The 24225-nt window shown below is 40.0% G+C and overlaps 1 protein-coding gene across 1 annotated transcript in view; it reads right to left on the reverse strand.

The window, feature by feature from the left end:
• The window catches only part of cntn3a.1 (contactin 3a, tandem duplicate 1), a 71442-nt gene that overhangs the window by 746 nt on the left and 46471 nt on the right, over positions 1-24225 (reverse strand). The window contains exons 10-23 of the mRNA XM_026332498.1: positions 21899-22038; positions 17764-17893; positions 15768-15918; positions 11209-11336; positions 8530-8705; positions 6364-6481; positions 5285-5443; positions 4943-5092; positions 4628-4698; positions 2886-3120; positions 1886-2001; positions 1480-1666; positions 912-1024; positions 164-332 (exon numbers count right to left, since the gene is read on the reverse strand). Of these exons, the coding sequence (XP_026188283.1) occupies positions 164-332; positions 912-1024; positions 1480-1666; positions 1886-2001; positions 2886-3120; positions 4628-4698; positions 4943-5092; positions 5285-5443; positions 6364-6481; positions 8530-8705; positions 11209-11336; positions 15768-15918; positions 17764-17893; positions 21899-22038 (2043 nt within the window). The remainder of the gene's footprint in view (positions 1-163; positions 333-911; positions 1025-1479; positions 1667-1885; positions 2002-2885; positions 3121-4627; positions 4699-4942; positions 5093-5284; positions 5444-6363; positions 6482-8529; positions 8706-11208; positions 11337-15767; positions 15919-17763; positions 17894-21898; positions 22039-24225) is intronic.

Consider the following 24225-nt stretch of genomic DNA (forward strand, 5'->3'; position numbering starts at 1 on the left):
CAGGAATCTTCTTAGATAGAAGAAATCAAATTAGACACTATAATTCCTCAAACACCTGTATACAGATTTTTAAAGACTCAACACCAGCTCATGTCTCTGCTGTGACACCTCACGAATGCAGACCAACATCATTTTCATGTTGCACGTGTCAGGACTGTCCTACCTGCTATCTTGGGGATGGTAATCTGGCGGCTGCTGCTTCCTTCCCCTCCCTCACTGAAGGGTTTAATCTGAATGACATAGTCCTGGTTGACTGGCAGCGACAACTCCAAGGAAGTAGTGTTGGTCTCCACCACACTGGGACGACTGTGTTTGTCCTGGCTGTACATCACCTACAGGAAGCAGAAAGGGCGATAACAGTGTGAGACTGGGTGGAGAGAAGACCCTGTGAACACAATCCATCACATAATTTCAAAGAGCTCTTGTTCATGCATTGACAGAAAAATCCAAGTTCTCGCTTGTCCTTCTCTGTGACAGCTCCATGAGGGGTGATGTGCTGCTCTGAAGGCCTGTAACGAAGTTGAATCCTGATAGGGACCTGCACACGACTGTGTCAGATCACCAGAGGAGAGGGTGCAGAGAAGATCAGGCTAAAATAATGATGTAGTGACCAATCCTGATTCTTCAGCTGCAGCTTTGGGTTGTGAAAACACAAGTAGATGACACTTCCACTGCAGTGACAATAATCTGAGGTGGCTGCAGGTGACTAGGACCCAGAGTCACATTTTTACATTACACTCTGTTATTTTTAGCAAAATTGGTATATTGATAAAGATCAATTTGGCCAAAACTACATTTTTGCTAAACTGATAATAAATGCACAAAGTGCCACCTGTTGCTCTCTGTCATGTTACAGTCTATACAACGGTTCCCTTGTCACTTGATCAGTTTAAGCACTCTCTTCTTTTTACCTTATATCCTGTGACTTCGGACTCATTCTCCAGAGCGTGGACTTGATCCCACCTCAGGATGACCTTGGAATTGGACGTGTTCCACATTATTTTGACCGGTGCCTGACTAGGTGCTAGGGTAGGGTGATGGGAGAAAGAAGCAGAGTTAAAGGTGCCGTGTCAAGTTTCTAACTCATCTGGAAGCATCTCATCATTTGCCAGCTAGTCTTGCATATCAAGTAATCTAGTGTGACAGTAAATTAAACTGGCATTTACATAAAACGCTGGTGTTTGTCAAATGAAAAGTGAGTTACATCACATCCCTTTGTTTCATGATGTTCATATTGATGTGCTGCCAAGAAATATAGCAGAGCTGCTGCAAAATTGAGGTAAAACACTGCCAGCTGATGTAAACTAAACCTCTCTAAACGATTTATGAGAGACGCTACAGTAAATGTAAAAACTAACAGTTTGAACCAACAAAAACTCCACATTGTAAGGTGAATATTCCATACCCTCAGCACTAGCCAGAGGACAAAAAGGGAAGGACAATCATGCACAGCCCCTACAACATGTTCTGAGTCCTTACGTGGTTTCTTGGTTGTGACATTGACTATGTTGCTCTGAGGACCCACTCCAGCGCTGTTGTAGGCCTGCAGGGAAATGTAATAGGTACTGCTGCCCTCCAGATCCCTGATGAGTACTGAAGTTTTATTCCCCACTGTCCTGATTACACTGGCTGTGTCCTGCTTTTTCCTCTCACCCCAGTACCGCAGCTAGAACCAAACAAAAAATACTCAGGTTATATGTTACCTGCTAATTTGTCACTCAGTACCTCCATCTGTCATGAGTACTGAGGGCTTCGTCGAGCTCATACACTGTAGTTTGAGTAATTATACAGAAATGAAAAGATCATCAGAAATAATGCCATCAGCTGCTGGCACTGTCCACTGTGTCTGTACACATCCTATTGTGTGGGCATGTGCTGGTTTGACCTCATAGCCGAGGATGCGCCTGTGGTTGTTGCTCCAGACCAGTGGCTTCCAGGTGACCTCTACCTCGGACGCTGACACGCTTCTCGCCCTCAGCCTCCCTGGAGCTCTGCTGGGCTCTGGAAGGCACACAGCATAGTCAGGAAGAAGACACGGATTCTCTACACCCACATCTGCATCATGATTTATTGAAAGTACTGTGGCTCTGTGAAGTCCATCCATACTAATGAGTGAGTGCACCCACATAAGGCGTTTGGAAAGATGTTTTTTACTGAAAACTCTACCACTAAGAAGTGTGATATGATATAACTTTAAATGATTGACATAGACCACAATCCCCAGCAGTGGTGCCCAGGGCGGGTTCAGCAGACACCGAGGACAGAAATGATGGACGTGTAAACACGTTTGTGTTATGTAATGTTTTGCTAATACGTACATTAAACTTACAAAACCAAATATTCTTTCTGTTAAATAAGTGAATAAATAATCGCACTGCAAAAAACACCATTAAATATTTCAAACCAGACTTTCCTGTACATGTAAATGTTTACAAGACACCAAAGAGTAAGATAAGTGTGCTTGGAAAGCACTTTCCAGGTTCAGTGGCCTTTTTCTTTTTTTTACAATAAACAAACCTTGGGCAGACAAAAATAATTACCTTTTGGTTTTTCTGTCCAGCTTTTCCTGATAAACAGACCTGACTGTATAAGCAATAAACCAGAAGCAGCTAAGGAACCGATGCCTGCAAAGTGTTAGTTCGTTAGAATACTCGGGTTTACTGGTCATAACCTCAGCTGATCTGGAATCATTTTGTTTATTGATGACTACGTGGTAGTGGGGGATTAATAGGACAATCAATCAAAACTGGAATCAAAATAAAAACCAAAAAAAAAAAAAGAGACTAAATTGATGCTGCATTGTTTTAGTATATTATCACAGGCAGTCAGAGCAGTAGTACACATCCAGAGTTAATATAAGACATGCTTTGGTGTATAGGACTCACCTTCCTCTGCTGAGTAGATGGTGGTCACTGGACTAAAAGGCCCTTCTCCCCGATTGTTGTAAACCCCAACTTTAACTTGGTAAGGGGAGAAGGGAGGGATGCTCTCATTCTTGAAGACATATCTGGAGGCATCTGGGGACGTGACAGCAGCCTGCATCCATCCCTGTGCTCCGAGGGGGCGGAAAGCCACCACGTACCCAAAGCCGGGACCGCTCTGCAGCTCCTCAGGAACAGGCTAAGGAGGTATGAGATGACTCAGGAAGATGAGTCAAGATGACTAATCGTAAAGCTATTAACACCCAAAACAAATACAGCTCTGCACAGACTAAGGCACTTAGAGGAATAGCGTCGAGGGTGGTGCTGTCCTAAGCTTCAGTCTGTCGGAACAAGTAGAACTGAATTACTCAACATTTATTATTCTTTATGTTCCAGTTGGATATTAAAAGAACTGAATAACCAATTTAATGTGAGAGGTCCAAGTCAATGTACAGACGTAAACATTTAAATACATTACTGTTGGGTCTGACTGCATTATCATTCAGTGGTGGAAGAAGTACTGACATAACACAGTACTGACGCACTGACAGAAATACATACAGCACAGTATAACGCAGTACTGACACACTGACAGAAATACATACAGCACAGTATAACGCAGTACTGACACACTGACACAGCTACATTCGACACAGTATAAAAGCAGTACTGACACACTGACAGAGCTACATTCGACACAGTATAACGCAGTACTGACACACTGACAGAGCTACATTCGACACAGTATAACGCAGTACTGACACACTGACAGAGCTACATTCGACACAGTATAACGCAGTACTGACACACTGACTGAGCTACATTCGACACAGTATAACGCAGTACTGACACACTGACTGAGCTACATTCGACACAGTATAACGCAGTACTGACGCACTGACTGAGCTACATTCGACACAGTAAAACGCAGTACTGACGCACTGACAGAGCTACATTCGACACAGTATAACGCAGTACTGACACACTGACTGAGCTACATTCGACACAGTATAACGCAGTACTGACGCACTGACTGAGCTACATTCGACACAGTATAACGCAGTACTGACGCACTGACTGAGCTACATTCGACACAGTATAACGCAGTACTGACGCACTGACAGAGCTACATTCGACACAGTATAATGCAGTACTGACGCACTGACAGAGCTACATTCGACACAGTATAACGCAGTACTGACGCACTGACAGAGCTGCATTTGACACAGTATAACAGCTGGTAAAGGTGGAACATTTATTCAGGTTATTTAAGTTACTTTACACACGGATGGGTAGTTTTTGAACATCCTACTGAAGATCAATGAAGTTTTGTGATCATACTGTATTTTGTTTTATATGCCTGGTATTTAAAATTCTAAAATACATGTAGTTGAGTAAAAGTACAATATTTTCCTGTAGTGAAGTCAAAGTATGAAGTAGCAGAAAATGGAAATACCCAGATAAAGTACAGATACTGCACACTTATACTTGAGTATAGTACTGGTACTCATTATTATAGTTATTTTATGCCACTGTTATCAATATTCATATCACACAGTTAATACACAAACATTTAAAAAAGAAAACTCTTTTAATCATGTAGGAAACTTTAGCACAGGAATAAAAACACACTACTAAGCTCAAAACTCAAAATGACTGAATGTAACCCTAACCCTGTTTTACGCACATACATACTGCATGTTTACCTCCCATGTGATGACCAGCTCTGAACGCCCACCGCCGCCGCCATTTACTCTGGCCGGAGTCACCCTGGGAACTAACACATCAACCACAGTGTGAGAACTATGTACCCACAGATTTAATGCATGTTGGTCATGAACTAAGCATCTATTGTACGTATTTTATGCACAGCCCTCACACAGGTAAAACTGTCGACTGAAGCTGCCTGGGCTCAGTAAACTTATATTAAAGATTCTGATTATGATTCTACCATAGTGAAGTACAGTCAATATGCTGTTCCAAGTGCAAAATTTGCAAACAATTGACGTGGAGTTACATACGCATTTCCTTTGTGCGAGCCTTTTTTGAGGGCTTGCTGGGCTCTCCTGTTCCTATGCTGTTGGTTGCCAGGACTCTGAACTCGTACTCGACCCAGGGACTCAAGTCAGCGACAGTGGCTGACAGCTGCTTTCCTCTGAGCTGCTCAGGAGCTAAGAGACATCATAGGGATAACCTTTCATCAAAAGCCCTTCAAGATCTGCCACTGAAAAGTAAGCTGGTTATTTACTGTCATTTCATGCGTGGTGTCTGAAAACGATCGCAGTCATGCTCCCTTTTTATCTGCTCAGTGAACTTCACATTCACACTACCTACATACAGGCTGTCAGATGAAACCAGCCTACCAGTGGTAACAGCTTGCCACCCGAGAGAGAAGGGCGTTCTGGCCTGGATGGTGTAGCTCAGGATGGGGCTGTGACCGTCCATCCCGGGGCCCCAGGACAGTGAGGCAGTGGTTTCTGTCATCTCAGTCACCTGACAGTCTACAGGGGGCCCTGGGGGACCTGCAAGGATAATTTGTCACATTTCTCTTTCTGAAGCTATGGTGCAATACGCAACAACAAGCAGAGAATGTAACTGCTAAACACAATGTGCCAATCGAATTGTTCTGACAAATGTAGTCTTTTTCTTGTAATCTCATTTTGTGTTTCTGCAGCATGTTGTACTGAGCAAACAGCACAGGTCTTAATCTGGCCTACAGCAGATAATTGAGCTGTTCTCTGCTTTTGCCATTGCTGTCACAGTTGTGTATGTAGAGTTACATTTATCAGGTGCATGTGTGGGACACACTGTCGCTGTGCCATAACCTTTTAATTAGGGCCGTAACACAAAGACACTGTTGGTGTTACAAAAATATCCATATTGGGTTTTATAATGCAACAGGATGTAGCAAATACAGGAAGCTGTCAGAAATTGTTTGGTTTGCTTTATATTCTGTATAAAACTGGTTCCTACTGTACATACCCCATGCCTACTCTATAAGTCAACAACAAAAGATTTCAGCCATGTACCTGGATTAATAAAACAATGAAAAAAACATGATTTTTATTAAAGGAGGTCAACTGTTAAGTGAAGGTCCAGGTGGAAAATGGAGGATGAGGTTAGTGCAACAAAAATACAAGTCAGAATTGCATATTGCATAATTTTAATTATAAGCTGGTGGTTGGGTATATCTCAAAATAAATGTGGTTTGACATGTCTATTATAAAAATGAGAAAGCTATTAACAAAAAACTGGCCATAATAGCTGCAGGCTTGATATATAATCCTTTTAAAAAAGGTTAGACGTGATGGGGTCCGGATGAAAATAAAATTAGCGTCTATGAAAAAATAAGTCACATGTCGCTAGGATTTGGATCATGGGGTAGAAATAAAAAATAAAATGTGATCTATTTTTACACGTTTTTAAAGAGAGGCCTCCTCACCTCTGACTTCCACATCCGTGGCAATAGACACGCTGTCCACCTTGGTCTGAACGGCACAGGTGTATTTCCCAGCATGCCTCAGTTGAATGTTCCGGATCATAATGTCACCATCTGAGCGCTGTTGACGCAACAGTTAGAAAAATAAAATATAAAAAAGTTTTTAAAAAACAGTAAAAAGCAGAATTTTAAAGTTAAAAATGAAGTAAAACGACTGCAGGAACAAGTGCAATGTCACAGTGATTTGTTTTGGCTTTCAGTTTATTACATTATGGAAGAAAAAGGTAGAACACAAGTCCAGGGACACAACAAATGACTAAGTGCAGGTTTTCATGATCATTTATGAGGAGAGTTTTGTGTGAAGAATTAAAAAGCTTCTTTCAGCACTATCCTTTTATTAAGTCTGATTCAACCATTCGAGCCCATTCTAGTTAAGTTGACGTCTTATCTATTAAAGTAAGAGACAGGATGAGACTCAACAGTTACTTTGATGTGTAATCATTGTTTGTGTATATACACGTATATTTTTTTTCATACTGAAAATGCTGAATGTATTTCACTGGAGGTTGACAATGCATGCTTCATGCAGCCTTTTCATCTCCCTTTCATCTTAAGTAATAAGTATATTAGACCTGAAACATTGCATGTAGGCACCACCAGTCCCATAATCATATCAATCACAGCCCTTCCAGTAGCATGAGTCCAGCTCAACAATTAGGTCAGAAAAAGCATGTCTCTATTTAGAGGTGCATTAGAGAGATGGGCTCTAGCCACCAGAGAGTCTGTAAATATTGCTGAAGGCATACAGTACATATTGTTCAACACTCTGCTCTCTATCAACAGATAGAAAAAAGAGGCTGCTGCAAGCTTTTACCCATTATGATGATATGCCATTATTTTTATGCCAAATGTGACAAAAAACATCTTTTTAATTTAGCGCTGAACCAAATCTGATGTAACACAGAGCTTAAGGAGCCGAGCTTGATGTTTACACAAATGTAGACTATTACAAACTTAGAATTACAACTTAACATGAGGTATTACAGTTTGTATATGACTCACCCAGCTGCACAACTGAGACTATTTAGTTACAGATTTCATCTGTATTTCTAACTGAGGTTTAAAAAATTAAAGAATCTCACTGATGGTGTTAAAAGTAAAAGAGAAATGCTGATCCATTGATTTAAGAAGGCGCTACTTACAGTAGCTTACATACAAGCCAACTAATATGCTTGACTCTTGACTTTGTGAGCACCACATCTTCAGTCTTTATTTAACCAGGTAAATCCCAATAAAGTTAACAACCTTGTTTGACAGCAACATAAACCCCAAGAGTGGAACCAGACAACAATATATGATGCAAAATGTTGTTTTTCTCACCAAAAATTTCCTCTTTCCACACTGTGGCCAACCGCTATGAATATGTCGCTAATGTCAGCATGCAGGGCTGAGGTGTGAAGAAGTCAAGTGCTTAAAGAAGCTGATAGCCTACGTGCAATTATAAAGGTTTGTTGTTGTTTATGATCGTACTGAATGCAAAAAACAAGAGGTGATAAGGAAGCCAAGGCCTCATAATTACATTTTCTAATTAAAAGCTAAATAGATGGGGTTAGATGATCAGCTGTAATGCATGGCTGAGCAATGCATAATGAATTCCTTGGTTGCTGCTTTTGTTAATGGGGGAGGTGTTATTAACGAGCAGAACAGGCAAACCCAGAGCCCTTTTGTTCAATCAAAGAGAATCTCATCAGTATGACTCATGAACAGGTGTTCAATTGATGTAAGATGAAGCTCAAATTAAACTTCAGAGAAATGAGATGTAAATGTGTTAATCACCATTTTACTGGAGTTCAAATAGATTACTTTATGTTCAGTAACATTTTATCTATTCTAAAAAGTGAGTATGGGGAGAAACGTGTTTGTCTTTAGTGGTAGCCATGTTCAAGTGGAAACAAGACAGAGAGTATTTGTTGCTTTAAATATACTCTGCAATTCCACCATAATTAAGATCTCACAGGTAATTTAAACAGTTTAGAAACATGCAATTTCCGAAGCACACAATTGTAATAATGATCTGAAGGGATGTTCATTTGTAACTTTGTTTGTTCACTCATGTTTTATACTAAAAATATGGAACCAAGAAAGAACCAAATACATGGGCGTACTTACTCCACCAACTTTTTCAAAATACGCCCCATGGCTTCCAAAGTGGATGAGCTGCTCGTTGAAGAACCAGGTGAACTTGAGGTCCAGTGTGGGATCATGGGATACCTGGCAGGGCAGCACAATGCTCTCACCTACAGTCACGTCCAGATGACCTGCAGGACTGGTGATCACTGTTGGCTCTGGAAACAGGAATTAACACCAGGTGAGGAAAGACCGCCTTTCCTTTTTCAGAGTAGATCAGACTCAACACTGCCCACACTCTGGGCAGTTACACATTTCCTTCACAGGGCTTGTTTTTATTTCTTTGCATTCACTGAACTTTGAGAAATAATTGCAAAAACATAACACGCCTCAAAACAAATCTTACCCTAAATCAAATCCTGTCCCAGATGTTAACCAAACAAGATAAATTACTTTTCAGTCTGGCAGCGAGATTATATTGCATCTTTCTTTGAGTTTCATAAATCACAGTATGGTCTTACATATCACTAAACACCAACAGAGAGGAAGAAAAATAAACAAGCAAAAAAAAAAAAGCAGCCATTACAGCAGGTCAGATTCGAGTCTATAATTCGGCTCTTTGTGCTAAGACAAAAAAACATCCTATTTCATCCTCAGCATGCAGCACATCAACATAATCTTTAGTTCGCCTCAGCTGGATGCCTCATTCAACAGCAGTGCAGTGCAGAAAATACAGCACAGGTTCAGAACTCCACACACCCGTCCACTGTGAATTATGCATGCATGTCATAAGCACCTAATGGACAGGCAGGCCAATGCAGCATGTCACGGGGAGTAAAGGTCTATATTCAGCTCTGTCAAAACAAGCCGACTTGTTTATCTCGCAACCCCTAAGGAGAACCGACTGGTCATGGCGGTGCGTTCCAGGTGAGTGTTATGAAAGTTTTCCATCAGTGGCAAAACGAAAAGAGCTAAACTTTCTGCTTCCGTTTGCAAAGCTGTCAGTGATTTTTTTATTATGGACTAGAAGAAAAATCACAAATTAGCTCCCTCTTTTACTACAGTTTGCTCTGAGCATGCATGGCAATTCTAATTCTGTAAAACTTAAAATGATCTATACAGAGACTTTATAGACTATATTTTAGTGTTTCACTTGAATTAGCATAGGGATTGTTGGGGTGGGTTGTTAAGCCTGAATAACCACTGTGGTAGCAGACATCAACTTTAGATAAAAATCTAGAGAAGCCTAGTGGAATTAACTGCAATTCACTAGACAGGTGGGATGAAAGTAAAACTGTGTCAAGAATCTCAAGATCTGCTGCAGTTCTGGCACATATTTCAGAAACCTGGTTGTTTTTTGGACACTTGAGGGCAGTGGAAACAAGTTGTGCCCATAACTTTGAAATATAATCACCTCTTAGGTTGATATGACACTGGTCAGCAAGCACTTAAGTATTTGCACATCCAGCAGTTATCAAACAATGTTGTTATTAATTTGGAGTCTGTCTTCTGTGCACCTGATGAATGTAAGGCCAATATTAACTCTCTTAATAGCTTTGCAGGAGAATGTTCACCAGCTACCTGCGTCTGTCTGCTGATTGGTGCTGGGTAGGTAGCATACGGTGTTTTTTTGGAGCTTTTACACTAAAATGTTTTGCCTGCTGCAGCTTTAAAAAGTGTTGAGGCCACAGCAATAAAGGAACTGAAACTCTCTATAAAACTTGTAAGACAGACAGGACATTCAAATCTGTGAGAAAATAATCTGTAGGTTTATCAGCAAGTCATTGTTGCGCATTTTTCACCACTTCCAGACATATCACAAACTAACAATTCGCAACACAATTTATAGGTTTACTGTAGACATGTAAAACCTTATTCTGCAAAGTACTGTGCTTGAGTAATTGCATTTATACTGTACGTAGCATATTTAAATAAATATATGCTTTACCTCGCACCACCTCTGACCAATACTGCAACACACGTGCAAAGTGTCTATGGCAAAAAAAAAAAACAAAAACAAAAAAAAACTGTGCTTCTATGCCAATTTGCAATTCAAAAACCGTGTGAGGAGGAATCACCAAAAGCGATTTTAATAGAACAGTGTTGTTGACTCTGCTCTTTAGAAAGACCTAGAAAATTCATTGCACTGCAGAAGTGTATGATTTAAATGGATTGAAGTCTTAAATAAACTGAGCATAGCTATGAGCCACCATGCAAAAAAGTTATGAATTAAAAACTGAGGCACATGAATCCAAAGAGCCTCATGTCTTGCTTCCTCCAGCCTGAGTGAATCAACTAGTTGGACTGTATATCTGTCAGGTAAGAAGGAGCTGGTCTTCATAGCAGCTCTCCTTCACCGCTTGTTTATCTAGTGTGCACTGAAGGTCAGTGTTGGTTAATTTTAAATGCAACACTGATCAGTTGTGTCTCACAGCATTTGTGCAGTCTGCCAGAGCACTTGTTTTGTGTTGCTCCAATATGTTGTCAACAATAAATAATGTGTTAGTTTATTACAAGGGCAGGATAACAAAACCTGTAGGAGGCCCGATCTTCAAATGAATCACATAAAAGGTTTTAACATGCAACTACTACACCAAACTGAGATAACTGTTGTTGTTGCTGTGCACTGTATTATAGAAGAGAACATGTTGTAAATAATATAATATCCTGGTGCCATATAAAATATATCATCAAAGGCAAAACAAAGATAAATTATCTTACCTTTCACCAAAAGGCTGCCAGCACTGCTTGCTACTCCAAACTGGTTTCTGGCTACACATGTATAGACTCCAGCATCCATTTTAGTAACATTGGAAATCCGTAGACTTCCACTATCCAACACAGTCACTCTGTGGGGGGTAAAGAGAGAATATATAATTATATCACATTTGGCTAATTAACACTTGTATAGTATTGGGTTAATAAAGTACATCACAAATTTTAAAATGCATAAAAATGAGCAAGTCTTATAGCATTTTAATTTTATCCAGAAATTAATTGACTGTCTCTTCTGTGGGGTGAAGCTCAGTGTGCTACTGGTTGGTTTCTCAGTAAGATCAAGTCTTATTTTCATTTTACTGGAATAATTAATTAGTGGATTAATGCATGTTATAGATCTCCTCATACCATATGACATATATAAACACTATTTTAGAAATCTTGTTTCAGCAAACATAAAAATACTTACAAATACAAAAGTTGCATGGTTTCCATATAACTGGCCTATTTCCTGTAAAACTATGGTTACACAAATCTGAGGTATTTATATAAATACAAAGGCCACAGCATATACAGAGCTACGAGGTGTTTGAGACATCAGACAATCTTTACTGCAGTGTAAAAAAACTAAATAAAACTTAAAACAACAATCACAGCCCAAAATAAGTCAATTAAACCCTTATTGTCAAAGCAGCAATGACATCAATTAGTTCATAATATTGTTCATAGATGGACTAAAGAGTAAACACAGTATAAGCAGCAACAACAACAGTTGTGCATTCAGAGGATAAAACAAGACAATCATTTAAGTGGGAAACGTATTTAGTGAGATCCACGTGTACAAAATCCAAATACGTATCGAAGGACATGTTAAGTATTGGACAGGACGTGTTTGTTGGTGACTCTGTTTTCTGTATTTACTGTATTTGATTGTTTTCTCACTTTGCAGCATGTCCCCAAAATGTTCTGCAAGCCTTGTCAAATTTGTTGGTGTTTTGTTAAGTGTGCACTACCAGATAAAGACTGCTACCGTAGCTTAGCATATTCTGTCACTAAAATATCTACTGCTCCCTCTGTCTTTTCTTTAAAAGACACAGAGAGATACACAAACTTACATACACAGATTATATATATATATATACACTCTTTCTTATATATATGTTGTACTTTCTGTTTATGTTTATTAATTACAGCCTTTTTGATTTGGTTGTCATCCTGAATGGTTAATCATCTACATAGGAAAAGTTCTCATCCAGTCTAGAACACTGCCGTCTTGTTATCTATTTCTTAAAAAACATTTTATCTTGGAAGTGCAATGAAGACAAGAATAAATTAGAGCCTCATCCCATCACATGTAATTTTTTGTGGTGTCAACTGATTTAAATACATTTTAATCGTAACAACTGGTACAAATGGTACAAATGCTCTTGAAAGCTAAGGGAATCAGAAAAGGCAAAGCTTCCAAATGCACAAGATCTCAAAACTGGTTAACTCTAAAGGGACGGAAAAAGACGTGACAACATAAGTATACAACCAAAGAACAATATGTACTGTGCAGCACAACAGATTGAACTACAAAACCAATAAAGGGTCAGTCACCTTTACTGATCATCACTGAATATCTGTTGCATAACGCAAATCCATCCTTCATTTGCAATGCTGAGGGCAAAAATCTGCCTTGCTATCATGGCCTTAAGCAACGTCACCTTTATTCACCATAATCTCTCTGGAGGGGGCAGGCGTGAACAAAGATTCCCTACAGGGATCAATATCATACTGTTACAAATTAACTCCCTTGAATTAACAAGACACCCATTGCTTGTTCAACTAATAATTTATTTGGTCTGGTATTATGAAAGTTGAAAGCAATAAACATTAAAGCTCATGAGCAGAAATAAATATTTAATGTGAAACAGTTGTTAGATGTGCTGCCATGTCTTTACTGACAAGAGGGGTCATAATTGCCAGGTGTCGGGGTTTCTGTTTTGAGGGCCTCGGTAAGCATTTAATCTGCAATTGTGAATAAAAGGTGAAGCATGCTTGAATTAAGTGGGCTAGATGCTGGTGGGAGAAATGTGTTGTTGACATTTCTGAATGATACAAAGGAGAAAATGCCAGTTTTATCTCTTTTACAAAGATATGCAATGGGTCTCTAGTCCATTTCTGCAGTTAGAAAGGTCATGACAATTTTATCAAATTATATTCCACCAGGATTTGTACTGGACTGCAACTGTGATTGTACAACACTTTCCTGAACACATTTGAACCCTTAGAAATGAATTACTCTATTGACAAATGCTTTGCCCTGTACATCCTCAATACAGGCTCCCACCTTATCCATAAATTGCCCAACAGAGCAATGGGGGCTGCTTCGCACATAACTAGCCTGAAGAGAAGAACTGATCTAAAAGATGCCCTGAAGCTGGACTGGACCTCCCAAAATGATAAAAATTACCTGTATTGCTTTAAACATGGGAAGAATTAAAATACATGAGCCTCCTCAACAGAATCCTTTCCCAGTAGTGCCAGGGTTATTTTCTCCTAACTGAATTGAGGGCTTCCATTGTAATGGACTATAACAAAGAGTTATGGATATGAGATGTCACAGGGATAAGACTTGCCATTAAATTGTTCAGTAGCCTATGTCAGGTTTCCTCTTCACTAAAGCCACAGAGAAATGGTGCAAGATAAAGATGTAACGAGCATTATCTGCCTGAAACACTTTCACTTTGTTACTCTTCTCTCAAACGTTACCCTGGAGCAATTAAGGCGCTGAGGAAATTTGTGGGGTACATAAAACCTTGAGCAATGTGACACAGTAAACAGGCATTTTACCTCGACGTTACTGGCCAGTGTTGAGTGAGCTTCTCTCTGTGATCTAAAAGCCTCCTGTGTCTCTCCATGGTGTAACAAAAAACTAACCGACTGTAAATGAAAAACATTATTTTAACCACTTAAAAAGTGCTGCGTAATTAACTCAGTATATTACTGGCAACTTGCAGTATAATCAAGCACCGCTTAAATCACTAGCAATGCACGTTCTGTTTGAAAAAATAAACCCAGACAGATCTTGTTTTAGCAGAGCAATTATACATGAACTCACAGTACATGATGAAGTGATATATATCATTTAGCATAACAATCACAGTGGTTCCATCTAAAGGTAATATCCTGAGAGCTCCTTCCTATATGCACTTTACAATGACTGGCAGTGGTCCGCAGTGAAATTAAATTAGGGTAAGCACTTTATCGTAAAACTGCACTACAGCCTGTTAGAGGGAGGTCTGGGTGTGCATGCCTTGGATATGAGCGGATGTAGGTATCACTTCAGATGATTTCATTAACTAATCAGATCCTGCCTTCTTCTTAGTTGATTTGTTCTTCCCTGCTCCAGATCCTTGAAAACGTTATCCCGGGAAGATTAGAAGGAATTATGGGTATTTTAGTTGAGCCAGTGGGATGGATTAGTGTGCCACTGTTGTAATAGCATTGGTAGCAGCCCCATTTCGATACGGAGGAAAGTAAATACTAACGAGCCCGGGCCAGGGGAATAGGTTTGCGAGAGACGCTGCAATAATGTCAAAGCCTAACATCTTGTAGGCAACTCACTCACTTCAGAGCACGAGTGTAACGTTAAATCTCAAACGGCAAATCTTGCCTTTATGGGCGCAACTGATATTGCACATTGCAGTAAGGATGCATTTTCCTTTCAATACTTAAGAGGATGATAAATCTGCAAGCTGGGTCCAACTTTTAACAGGCACTAGAAACACACAATCTTGATGCTGAGTCTGCTGTTCCTTCTCTCCTGTAACCAAGATGTCTCACCCTGGTATTATAACAAATACTATCACATTATTCGTCTATCAACTCTAGACATCTATCATCAATCCATCTACTGACAGAGTACGTCATATGAACCAGTAACTTCAGGAGAAGAATTGTTTTTCTCATCTGACTAACATTTCCTGTTTATTCACCAGCATAAAGAGGTATTGCATTGATCTGTACTTAACCCGCTTTCTAATAAAACAAGGTGTCCAGCTAGTTCCCCTGGTGTCACCACCACTGTCAAAGAAGAATGTATGTTGTCCACCAGCAGGCCACTGATCTGTCCTTTTGGAGATTTCATCTGAGTCTTGGGTGTCTCAGAGGTAGCGTGGATCATCGTCTGCCTGTGCTCTAATGAACCTCCAGGCCTTACATGCTGCTAATGAGCTGAGGGATCAGTACATCGATCCAAATGCCGCAGCCCAGGGAAGGCCAGTTACAAAGTGCAGTGCAGAAACCAGCTCTGAGCACAGCCAGGAGAGCAAAATACAATGGAGTCAGGGAAGAAATGCAGATAGCAGAGGGAAAGTGGTAGAGTACAGACTGTGTTATGCAATCCAGAATTTATTGTGTCAGACTGTGGTTCTGTTTGCAGTTTTTCACAATGAATATCAAGTAGGGAAAAATAAAACAAGAAGTCAATGAAATACTATTCTGCAAGTAAAGCAGACATGAAACAACTGTGGTTCACACACAATGCACTTACTGCTCTATACAAAGAGACCTGGTACCTGTGGCTCTCTCTTAAGGCTTCCTTCCCTTTCCTCCAAGAGAACACACCCCGAGGAGACATCCTGGGCTTGCATTCGATCAAAATGTCGCCACCCTGTCGGGCAAGAGTTTGGGACTTCAACGAGTTCTGGGAGAAGTCTGGAGCGATGGCTGATTGGGAAAGTGGAAAGACAAGGATGTTAAGTATGTTGAGAGACAGGAGGAGAAGAAAAAAATAAAAAGGCTTGATTTACTGTCAGAGGCAGAGAAAGAGCGAAGCAAAGATGGTAGAGCATGGAGAAGAAGCATCCTAAAAATGTGCAGGTCACTCCATCCATTAGGTAGGTCAGCTCTCACATGCTTTTCTTTCTATACACATACACACATGCAGACACTCATATGCAAACACAAATGCAGGGGAAAAGGCACAAAACATTATTTCTAAGAAGGCATTTGAAAGGAGGAGAGTTTTTTCCCTGAGAAGGACATTATGAATTAAGAATTAAACACAGACGAAGCAAAAATGAGAGAATGTAAAAAGAGAGCGAGGTTTTGTTGCTGCTTCTTCTGGGCCTTAATTACTGAGGCGCCGCCGTCTGAAGCTTTTTTGTATGCGCACCAACTCAGCAGAAACCTCTTCAAAGTGAACGCACAGCCTGGCGCCAGTGACAGAGCTGAGCACCTGGCGACACGTGCTGGTGCACGTCCACGCACAACAATACGAACCAAGACACAAATGTAGTCATACACACGTTGCAAATCACAATTATTTCTTGGCACTAAATGTGAAATGCCAGCAGTTCCTCAGCATTTCCTTGTCTTCTCATAACACATAGGTGGAATTTATATGAACTCGTATCTCAAAGCAGGACTTGGATGAGTTATAGTTTCAATAACCATAACACACATGAGGCTAATATATATTCTCACATATATTAAGTGTGGAGTGTAGAGAGGTACTAGAAAGTCTGTAGGGGACCATGTAAATTAAGTAAGAAATATCTATTGTTCGTTACTTTTGAATTAAGTGTGAGATTAAAAATTAGTATGAGCACAGACCAGGACATCTTTGTGGGAAGGTGCTCATTAGTAAACCATGAGAAATAATGCAATGGCAGCGATGTGGTCACATGATACTTGAAATGTTTATGATGTACGGGCTTTTCACTACCACACATACTGAGCTGTTTTATGCCTACACTCCTACATTACAGTCAATTAAAGCCATCAGAGCTTCAGCCTTGCTTGAATATATGCAGTCACCTTGTGTCAAGCTGCCAATCAGTGCTATGTACATTTTTAAGCATCTAAACGAGGTTGATCGGCTTTGAAAAATTCCTGAGTACTTTGTTTTGCTAATACCGTTATTTCAAACTGCCAAGGCAAAGTTAAGAACTTTTTTTTCACTTAATGTGTACAACAGTAATCCATTTACATTATGTAGCTGTCGAGTTACACACACACTCGATTCAAAAACTCCTCTCTACAAGTAGATATGGTATTTTTCACGTTGCTTTAGCTGTGCGTCCGACCGCTGCCACCTACCTGTTCCCCTTTTTTCAGCTTTACAACCTGAAAGATTCTTTCAACCTTCCCAGCGGAAGGAAGACCAGCAGCCAGTGTGGTCACTTGATTATGAAAACAGGGTTAGGGTGCACTTTTGGGCAAACGGCTGGTAAACGATCTGTGAACATGAATGTGCCTTTTCTGCTCCGCACTCCACAATGCTGATGTGCATCAATTTAAATAGATAGAGGGGGATGCGTCCGTCCTTCAGAACTACTGTAAAGCTGTTTGCCATTTTCATGAAGAAAAAGAAAAAGAAGAGTCATAAAAATGACTGACTGATACTTAGGGGGGAAATGTGAAAAGTTATCTTGGTGATTCAGCTGAGAAAGGACCTGTAGTATATACTGCAAATGAATCAAACATCCACAACGTACTAGCAAACAGCAATTAGTGAGATGGCTCTGAATGCATGTAGAGAAGTCAACAGTCTTGTGTGGTTGGTCTTACCTATGACTCGGAGCTCAGCGTTGGTGTAGATTCGGCCATGCTTGTTTTCTGCCACACACTGGTACATGCCGATGTCAGCCAGACTGAGGCTGCTGATTGTTAGCACTCCATTATTCGCCTGCACTCTGTCCTGGACACACAAAGACGCACATGCACAAAAACACAAGTGCACATTTAACATCACATTGCAAGGTTTGCACGCTCCTCAAGGTATTTAGGCTCTAATCCAAATTATATTGTGTCTCTCATGTCCATGCTAATACTTAAAGCCACATTATTTATTTTGTAGACACAAAGTGGTGGAACAAAAGCATAAAAACATTATTGGCATATGAACTTGTGTCTAATGTGCAGCAAACAGCTGCCTGTTTGTACATCGTGCAAATGTGAGCCGCATTTCTGGAAACCTCAGCTGTTTGGTCTCTCACTCCAGCCTGAATGTGCTGGGAAGGAAATATACAATGGGTGATAATTCTTTGTGGTTTTGTCAATCCAGTAGCCCCTTTCACATTACATGCAGTCATTTAATCCATTGTTATTATAAAAAAATATTGATTTTCAGAACAAGCTGTGCTGAGAAATCCTCAGAGCTTCCATTCAAACAGAGTGTAACGTGTCACAACGGGCCTCAGACTATCATGAGCAATCTGAGATCTCACTGACGCTTCAAAAAATGACACTAATCCATCAAAAAGACATGTGCTTACAGTATATCAACCACACCAGACTCAAGGTTTTCTCCTTGATCTAAGGAAATACCCATACATCCCCACAAACACAAAACTAGTAAAAAGCAAATGTGAAAAAGTTTTTTTAAAAAAAGGTTTTAGGTCCAATTTTAAGAGATATTTGAATAAACGAAACCACCTGATTGGCATTGACAGCAAGACCAGTGAAAATGTTGATAATCTATTTCGCTGACGACACAGAGATGGACAGGGTCCACAAAACAGGTATAGTTCACAGCTGTGTTTCTTTGCTTGGTGCAGTAGAATAACATGTGCCTGTGGTTTACTATATTTTAACAGTTTCTAACCTTTTTGTTCTGCTGTTTTCTCTTGGTCCTAAAATCTGTAAAATACTCTAATAAAATGACATTAATTCCAACACTTCTCAGGTATTATATGAGTTTTTTTTTTTTTTGGAGTCAGGACTGCCCTTTAATGTTACCAAGGAAATGTGTTAGATCTGTTTATATGCTCATACAAACGGTCTAATTAGTGCCATAACAGTATCACATACTGGGTGTTTATACCAGAATCCTGGACTAAACTACTTTGAGGTGGGTAATTAGAGGTATATATGGACAGTCAAGTACTCTGATGCCAATTGCATTCATGCTGAAGAATGGCCTGATCTAATTCAAGCTTTAGCCACATTTTCTGTCTCCTTGGGGGGGTTGATAATTGAAACACTGCTAATTTTCTGTGGTCTCAATAAGCCCACTGTGGCTGGATGTAACCCCCCATTGCTAAACATAGCACGGAGACATTGACAGCAAGAGGTGGATCTGAATTAAGTCATGGATTAACTACTGAACACAGGAATAAACAAAACAAAGCACTATGTGCAGGACATGGTTCATTAAGTGATGCTGTTTGTTTAGAAATAAACATATGAAATTTCAAAAGCACCTACAGACAGCACCTACACACACCTGAGGTTTATCACTTTACAATGCTCTTGCTGACCTTTACAAGGTTTGGCACTGCTTTCTGCTCTCTTTTTATAGTTGTGTCAATTTAAGCCTGGCAGTGCTCATTGTTCTTGCCCTTGTTCTTTCCCATTGAGTGTGGCTGGACCTTTTAATGTCACTGACAAAGTAGTCCAGAGGGTCCTGCCGCCAGTCTATCTGTCGTCAAGAATCATTACACCACAGCCACTTGAAAAGACGAGGCCTGTCCTCTTAACGTCGGGCAGTGACACTGCTGAGGATCTTCAAATATGGCTCTTTCTGAAGCCCAGTCACACAATGGACACACGGCTGACCCGGCGCTAAAGCCACTGCCACAGGGCATCCTGGCTGAGGATGAATGCAAAAGAACACAAGTCTGTTTTTTTGGCTGGAAATGGGAGCTTATATGTGCATTCAAGGGAAAAGGATGATAACTCAAAGACAGTGAGAGGGGAGAGAAAGGCAGAGAGAGCCATAGTGACTTTGGATAGATGATGGATGGTTCTTTTTAGGTTCCACAGTACAAGGGCCCAGGGAGAGAAAAGAGATGAAAGAGATCTCGTAAGTGCCTGAGCTGAAGCCACACAATGCTATGCTGGACCCATTGCCCTCTTAAAACCCTCAGAGACCCAGCAATGGCTCTATCACATTCTCTTTAGTGCTGGAGACAAATGGTGGCATTCGTCTGCTTTATGGGCATCATTAATTATGCTTGACTCTTCTCTGATACCAGCAGTGCCTTGAGTTAGCCGTGAAAAGGCAAATCATTGACACTGTTGTGTGCTGGTGATATAATGATCCTATTCTCTGCAGTAGGAGCACTGAATGTGCACTACAACAACCATAACTCCTCAGAAGGCAGGACCCTGACTTTGCAAATCGAAGGGAGAAAAATCTCAAAAACAAGTTCTTATGTATGTAACTCAAGGAGGAGCTGGTGGTCGAGTGGAAAAATTCAAGCAAGAGTGGGTCCTTGTTTCACTAGGGTGACATTTTGAAGTGACAGCCCTCCTCTGTGCCATTTAATTCCTTGGGAGGAGGCACCAAATGAGGTAGGAAGAGGGAAAAGTGTGAGGAAACAAGCTTGAAAGAGAGTGTAAGAAAAGAAAGTATCAGAGATGTAGAGATAGAGAGAGAATAGGAGAGGAGGACTGATCCATTCTAATGAGAAATAACAAATGGGCCCCTCGGCCTTCCTCTGCTTCCCCTTCTCTCTCTAGATCGCTGACCTTTGAGTTTGGAAATTGATTTGCTGTTGCCGCTGTTGACGATGGCATTTTGAAAATGGTAACACCCCACCTCATTAATATAGCCACATATACAGAGAATGTGTTACCTTGGCCATGCACCAAAGGAATTTTTACAGTGTTATTTACAAATCAATACACAGGTGAGCTGATAAGGGCTTCCTGTAAAGCAAGTGACTCGTGTCAGTCTGTCAAAATGACCAAAATAACAAACAGGAAATGTTTGTGACAATGACGCATTTTAATGCAGATCACATGTTTATTTAATCCACATACAGAATTTGCAACTATTTGTCACAATTGCAAACCATTGATGTGCAGAACTCTAATCTTCGCCACTGCATGCGCATTGACATTAAGCTCTAATTAAACTACCCAGTTCTCAATCCAAGATACAGAAAACTGAAAGCACCTTTCCCCTTTAAAGATGCTCAATGCCTAATAGCACAGCAACCGTCCGGTTCTGGGCTCATTATCCAACCCAAACACTGACACTATCAGTGACTTTGATTCATGGGAGCTGTTCTTTTTAGGCACAAGGCACAGTCACTGCAGCAGCAGAATAACACAAAACAAGTCAAATTGCCTAAATGTCAAATGTATTTTGGATGATGAGGCATTTTTCACCTTCCCTACAGGAAGAGACTTAATGATAAAATTGAGAGTATCAAATACGAGACACTGAGTGCTAAAATTATTGACACAGTCCCTGGTTGATGACAGGCAGAAAATGGCATCACTTTGGCTTCTTTGCAAAACACATACAAACACTCTCTTCCAACACATACATACACACTTTTGGTGCCAAATTTAGTCCCAAGCAAATACAGCAATTTCAAAGTGACACGTTCCTGCCAAGTACAAGGCCATTATGTGCTTCTAAGCAAAATGAATCTACCCAACAGTGGTAACACACAGTACAGGCTTTAACAAGAATACTGTAATCATATCTGATCTTACACAATAAACACTCTCATCTCCACTCACTGAACTGTTTAAAGGGCTGTTACAAAGACAAAAATACTCCGTTATCAATCAACAGTTAACAGGCCTGATAAACTGAGTTTTCGACAGTCTTAATATGCTCGTCAAAAGATTGTTAAACACCTTCATATGACTTGGAGCATACAAATTAGAACCGATCATCTGATGTTTTTCAAATACATATAAGTTTATTATATTAAAAGCAATGGAAAAACAAGAAAACTCGCACCTCCATGGGGTCCAGAGGTTCTCCGTTCTTCAGCCAGCGATACGAGGGTTTGGGCTTGGCACTGGCTTTGCACTCCCATACCAGAGTGTCATCAATGGTCATCTGAATGTCCTGAGGTTTCTCGGTCAGGTGAGGTGCAGCTAAGAGGGGACAAACCACGTACAATGGATGAACACTTCAACACTACAAAAATGCTTGAGCTTTACCAGTTTGCAGCAGCTTTATAAAAACCAACGAACCAACTATGCAGGCACTTAGTTCATTAAAGCATCCAAGTGCTTAAATCCTAAATCCGCTTCTAGTAACCCAAAGATAGATAGATATATATATATATATATATAAATAAAAGCCACTGTATGAGACTGAAATGGAGAAAGGGCCCACAGTGAATGAATGGCTAGGCCTATTACATTTGTTGTGATGCTTACAATGAATGGGTTGTAATTGCCTTTAAGTAATGCAGTTAATGACATGGGCCATTTTCATTTTTGTCTTTTCAAACATCAGAAATAGAGAAAACACCTTCATATTCACCTTAGATATTTATGGTCCCCGTCTCAAATAAATGACTGGCACCTTATCTCTAATAACAGTGTAAGAAGATTTATGGCCCTTGTGAAGTCTGCATACAAATAATTGATGCCATGCCAGTGTCAAGGGGATCGAGGTAGTTAAGGTATTGAGGTATCCCACAAGCTTTCCCAACAGCAGATTATCACATTTATTAAAGTAATAATCTTAATAATAAAAATGTATTTTTCTGGCAACAGCAATGTGCTTCATGGAGCCCAGTGGGGGATCAAAGTTTATTTTGTAGGGGGATTTCATTGTTGTATCCTGCCTGGATTATTGGGTGTGTAGGAACTGCCATCCTGACAGAAAGGCAAACGAAGTTGAAAGATAACAACAGTGTGTAAATGATCGGCAGTGTTTCTTGCTGATAATTTCTATTTGCATTTCCTCTTTGATAAGAACACTGCATGCATTGCCTGAAGCGCATTTTACTTGATAAGAATGAATTCTTACAAAAAAGTGGAAAAGGAAGCAGCCCCATATGAGAACTGAGATAATATTTAATCAAAAAAACACACTTTCTTTATGTTCTTCTCATAATAGAAATTGCATAGTAAAAATAATCAAATGAGCAAACAGTAATGAATTGAAAACATATTGCTATACAGAAAGAAACGCTATACAACACCCTGATAACAATATTATAAATGAGACCAGTGATAACATAATGGAAGAGAAGATATGATGCAAACAGATTCAATACAAAGTCAAACTGATCATGTGTGAACCAATTCAAATGCAGTCAACTGCTAAACCATGATCTAATTTCATGAATCCCCTGGAACTACAGAAGGACAATTAAGTAGGAAATTGAAAGAGAGACCACATCTTATTGTTTCTCTGCCTGCATGGGTTGGGTGTCACAAACACCACATCCCCATATTGATTCTCCTATTCTTCTGTAGAGTTGATGGATGTCCCACAAGCTCCTGTCTATGGGAGTTTAAAATGAGATTACAGATTTTTATCACCTGGCGGCCGGCCAGTCCGAGGTTTTGACATGAGAGAACAAGAACTAAATCTTACAAGGAGAAACATGACTTTTACACAGCTACAGTAGAGAAAAAATGTACAGGGCACACAACACAGTACCAAGACAGTTCTAACTACAAGGTACAAGATGTGACCTTGTTTACAAAATGCCCTTATCATGATTCATTGTTAATGTTTTCAGGCGTCTCAGTCATCACGTAACACTGTACTGCTCTATGAATAGAGACTTCTCTCAAAAGTGAAGCATGTTTCATTCTCAGCCTACCAACATGTAAAAAAATGCATTATCATATCAAAAGCTTTTTGCTTCACAGGAAAGAAAAAGCTGCAGTTGATAATTTCAGTCAACACATCTCTACAGGACCTTGTGGGTAGACATTATCAATGCATAAACTGCAACATAATAAAGAGAGGAACTATAAAATTCTTCATCAAGGGCCATTAAAGCTTTCTCAGAAGATGGGCTGTGAGTCCAGCACTAGTGAGGAAAAAAAGAATCACCTCTTTCTGAAAGGTGGTATAAATCTGCGTGCTACAGCCTCGTGTTAGCCTCTGGCACAATAAAGAGCTTGTCAGAAATGAACTACTGGTAATAGGTTGATTTACAGCCACATTCGACTATATGATGCAGTTATATATGGGATCTTATAAAAGCTACAGATTGGTTGACAACAAATAAAACTTTTTTAGACTCATATCAAAGGTACATTTTTATTCTGCAACATTTTCAATCAGGCTCACTGGGAGTAAACCTTTGAGAC

This window comes from Mastacembelus armatus, chromosome 7, assembly GCF_900324485.2.
Source record: "Mastacembelus armatus chromosome 7, fMasArm1.2, whole genome shotgun sequence".
Lineage (NCBI taxonomy): Eukaryota > Metazoa > Chordata > Actinopteri > Synbranchiformes > Mastacembelidae > Mastacembelus > Mastacembelus armatus.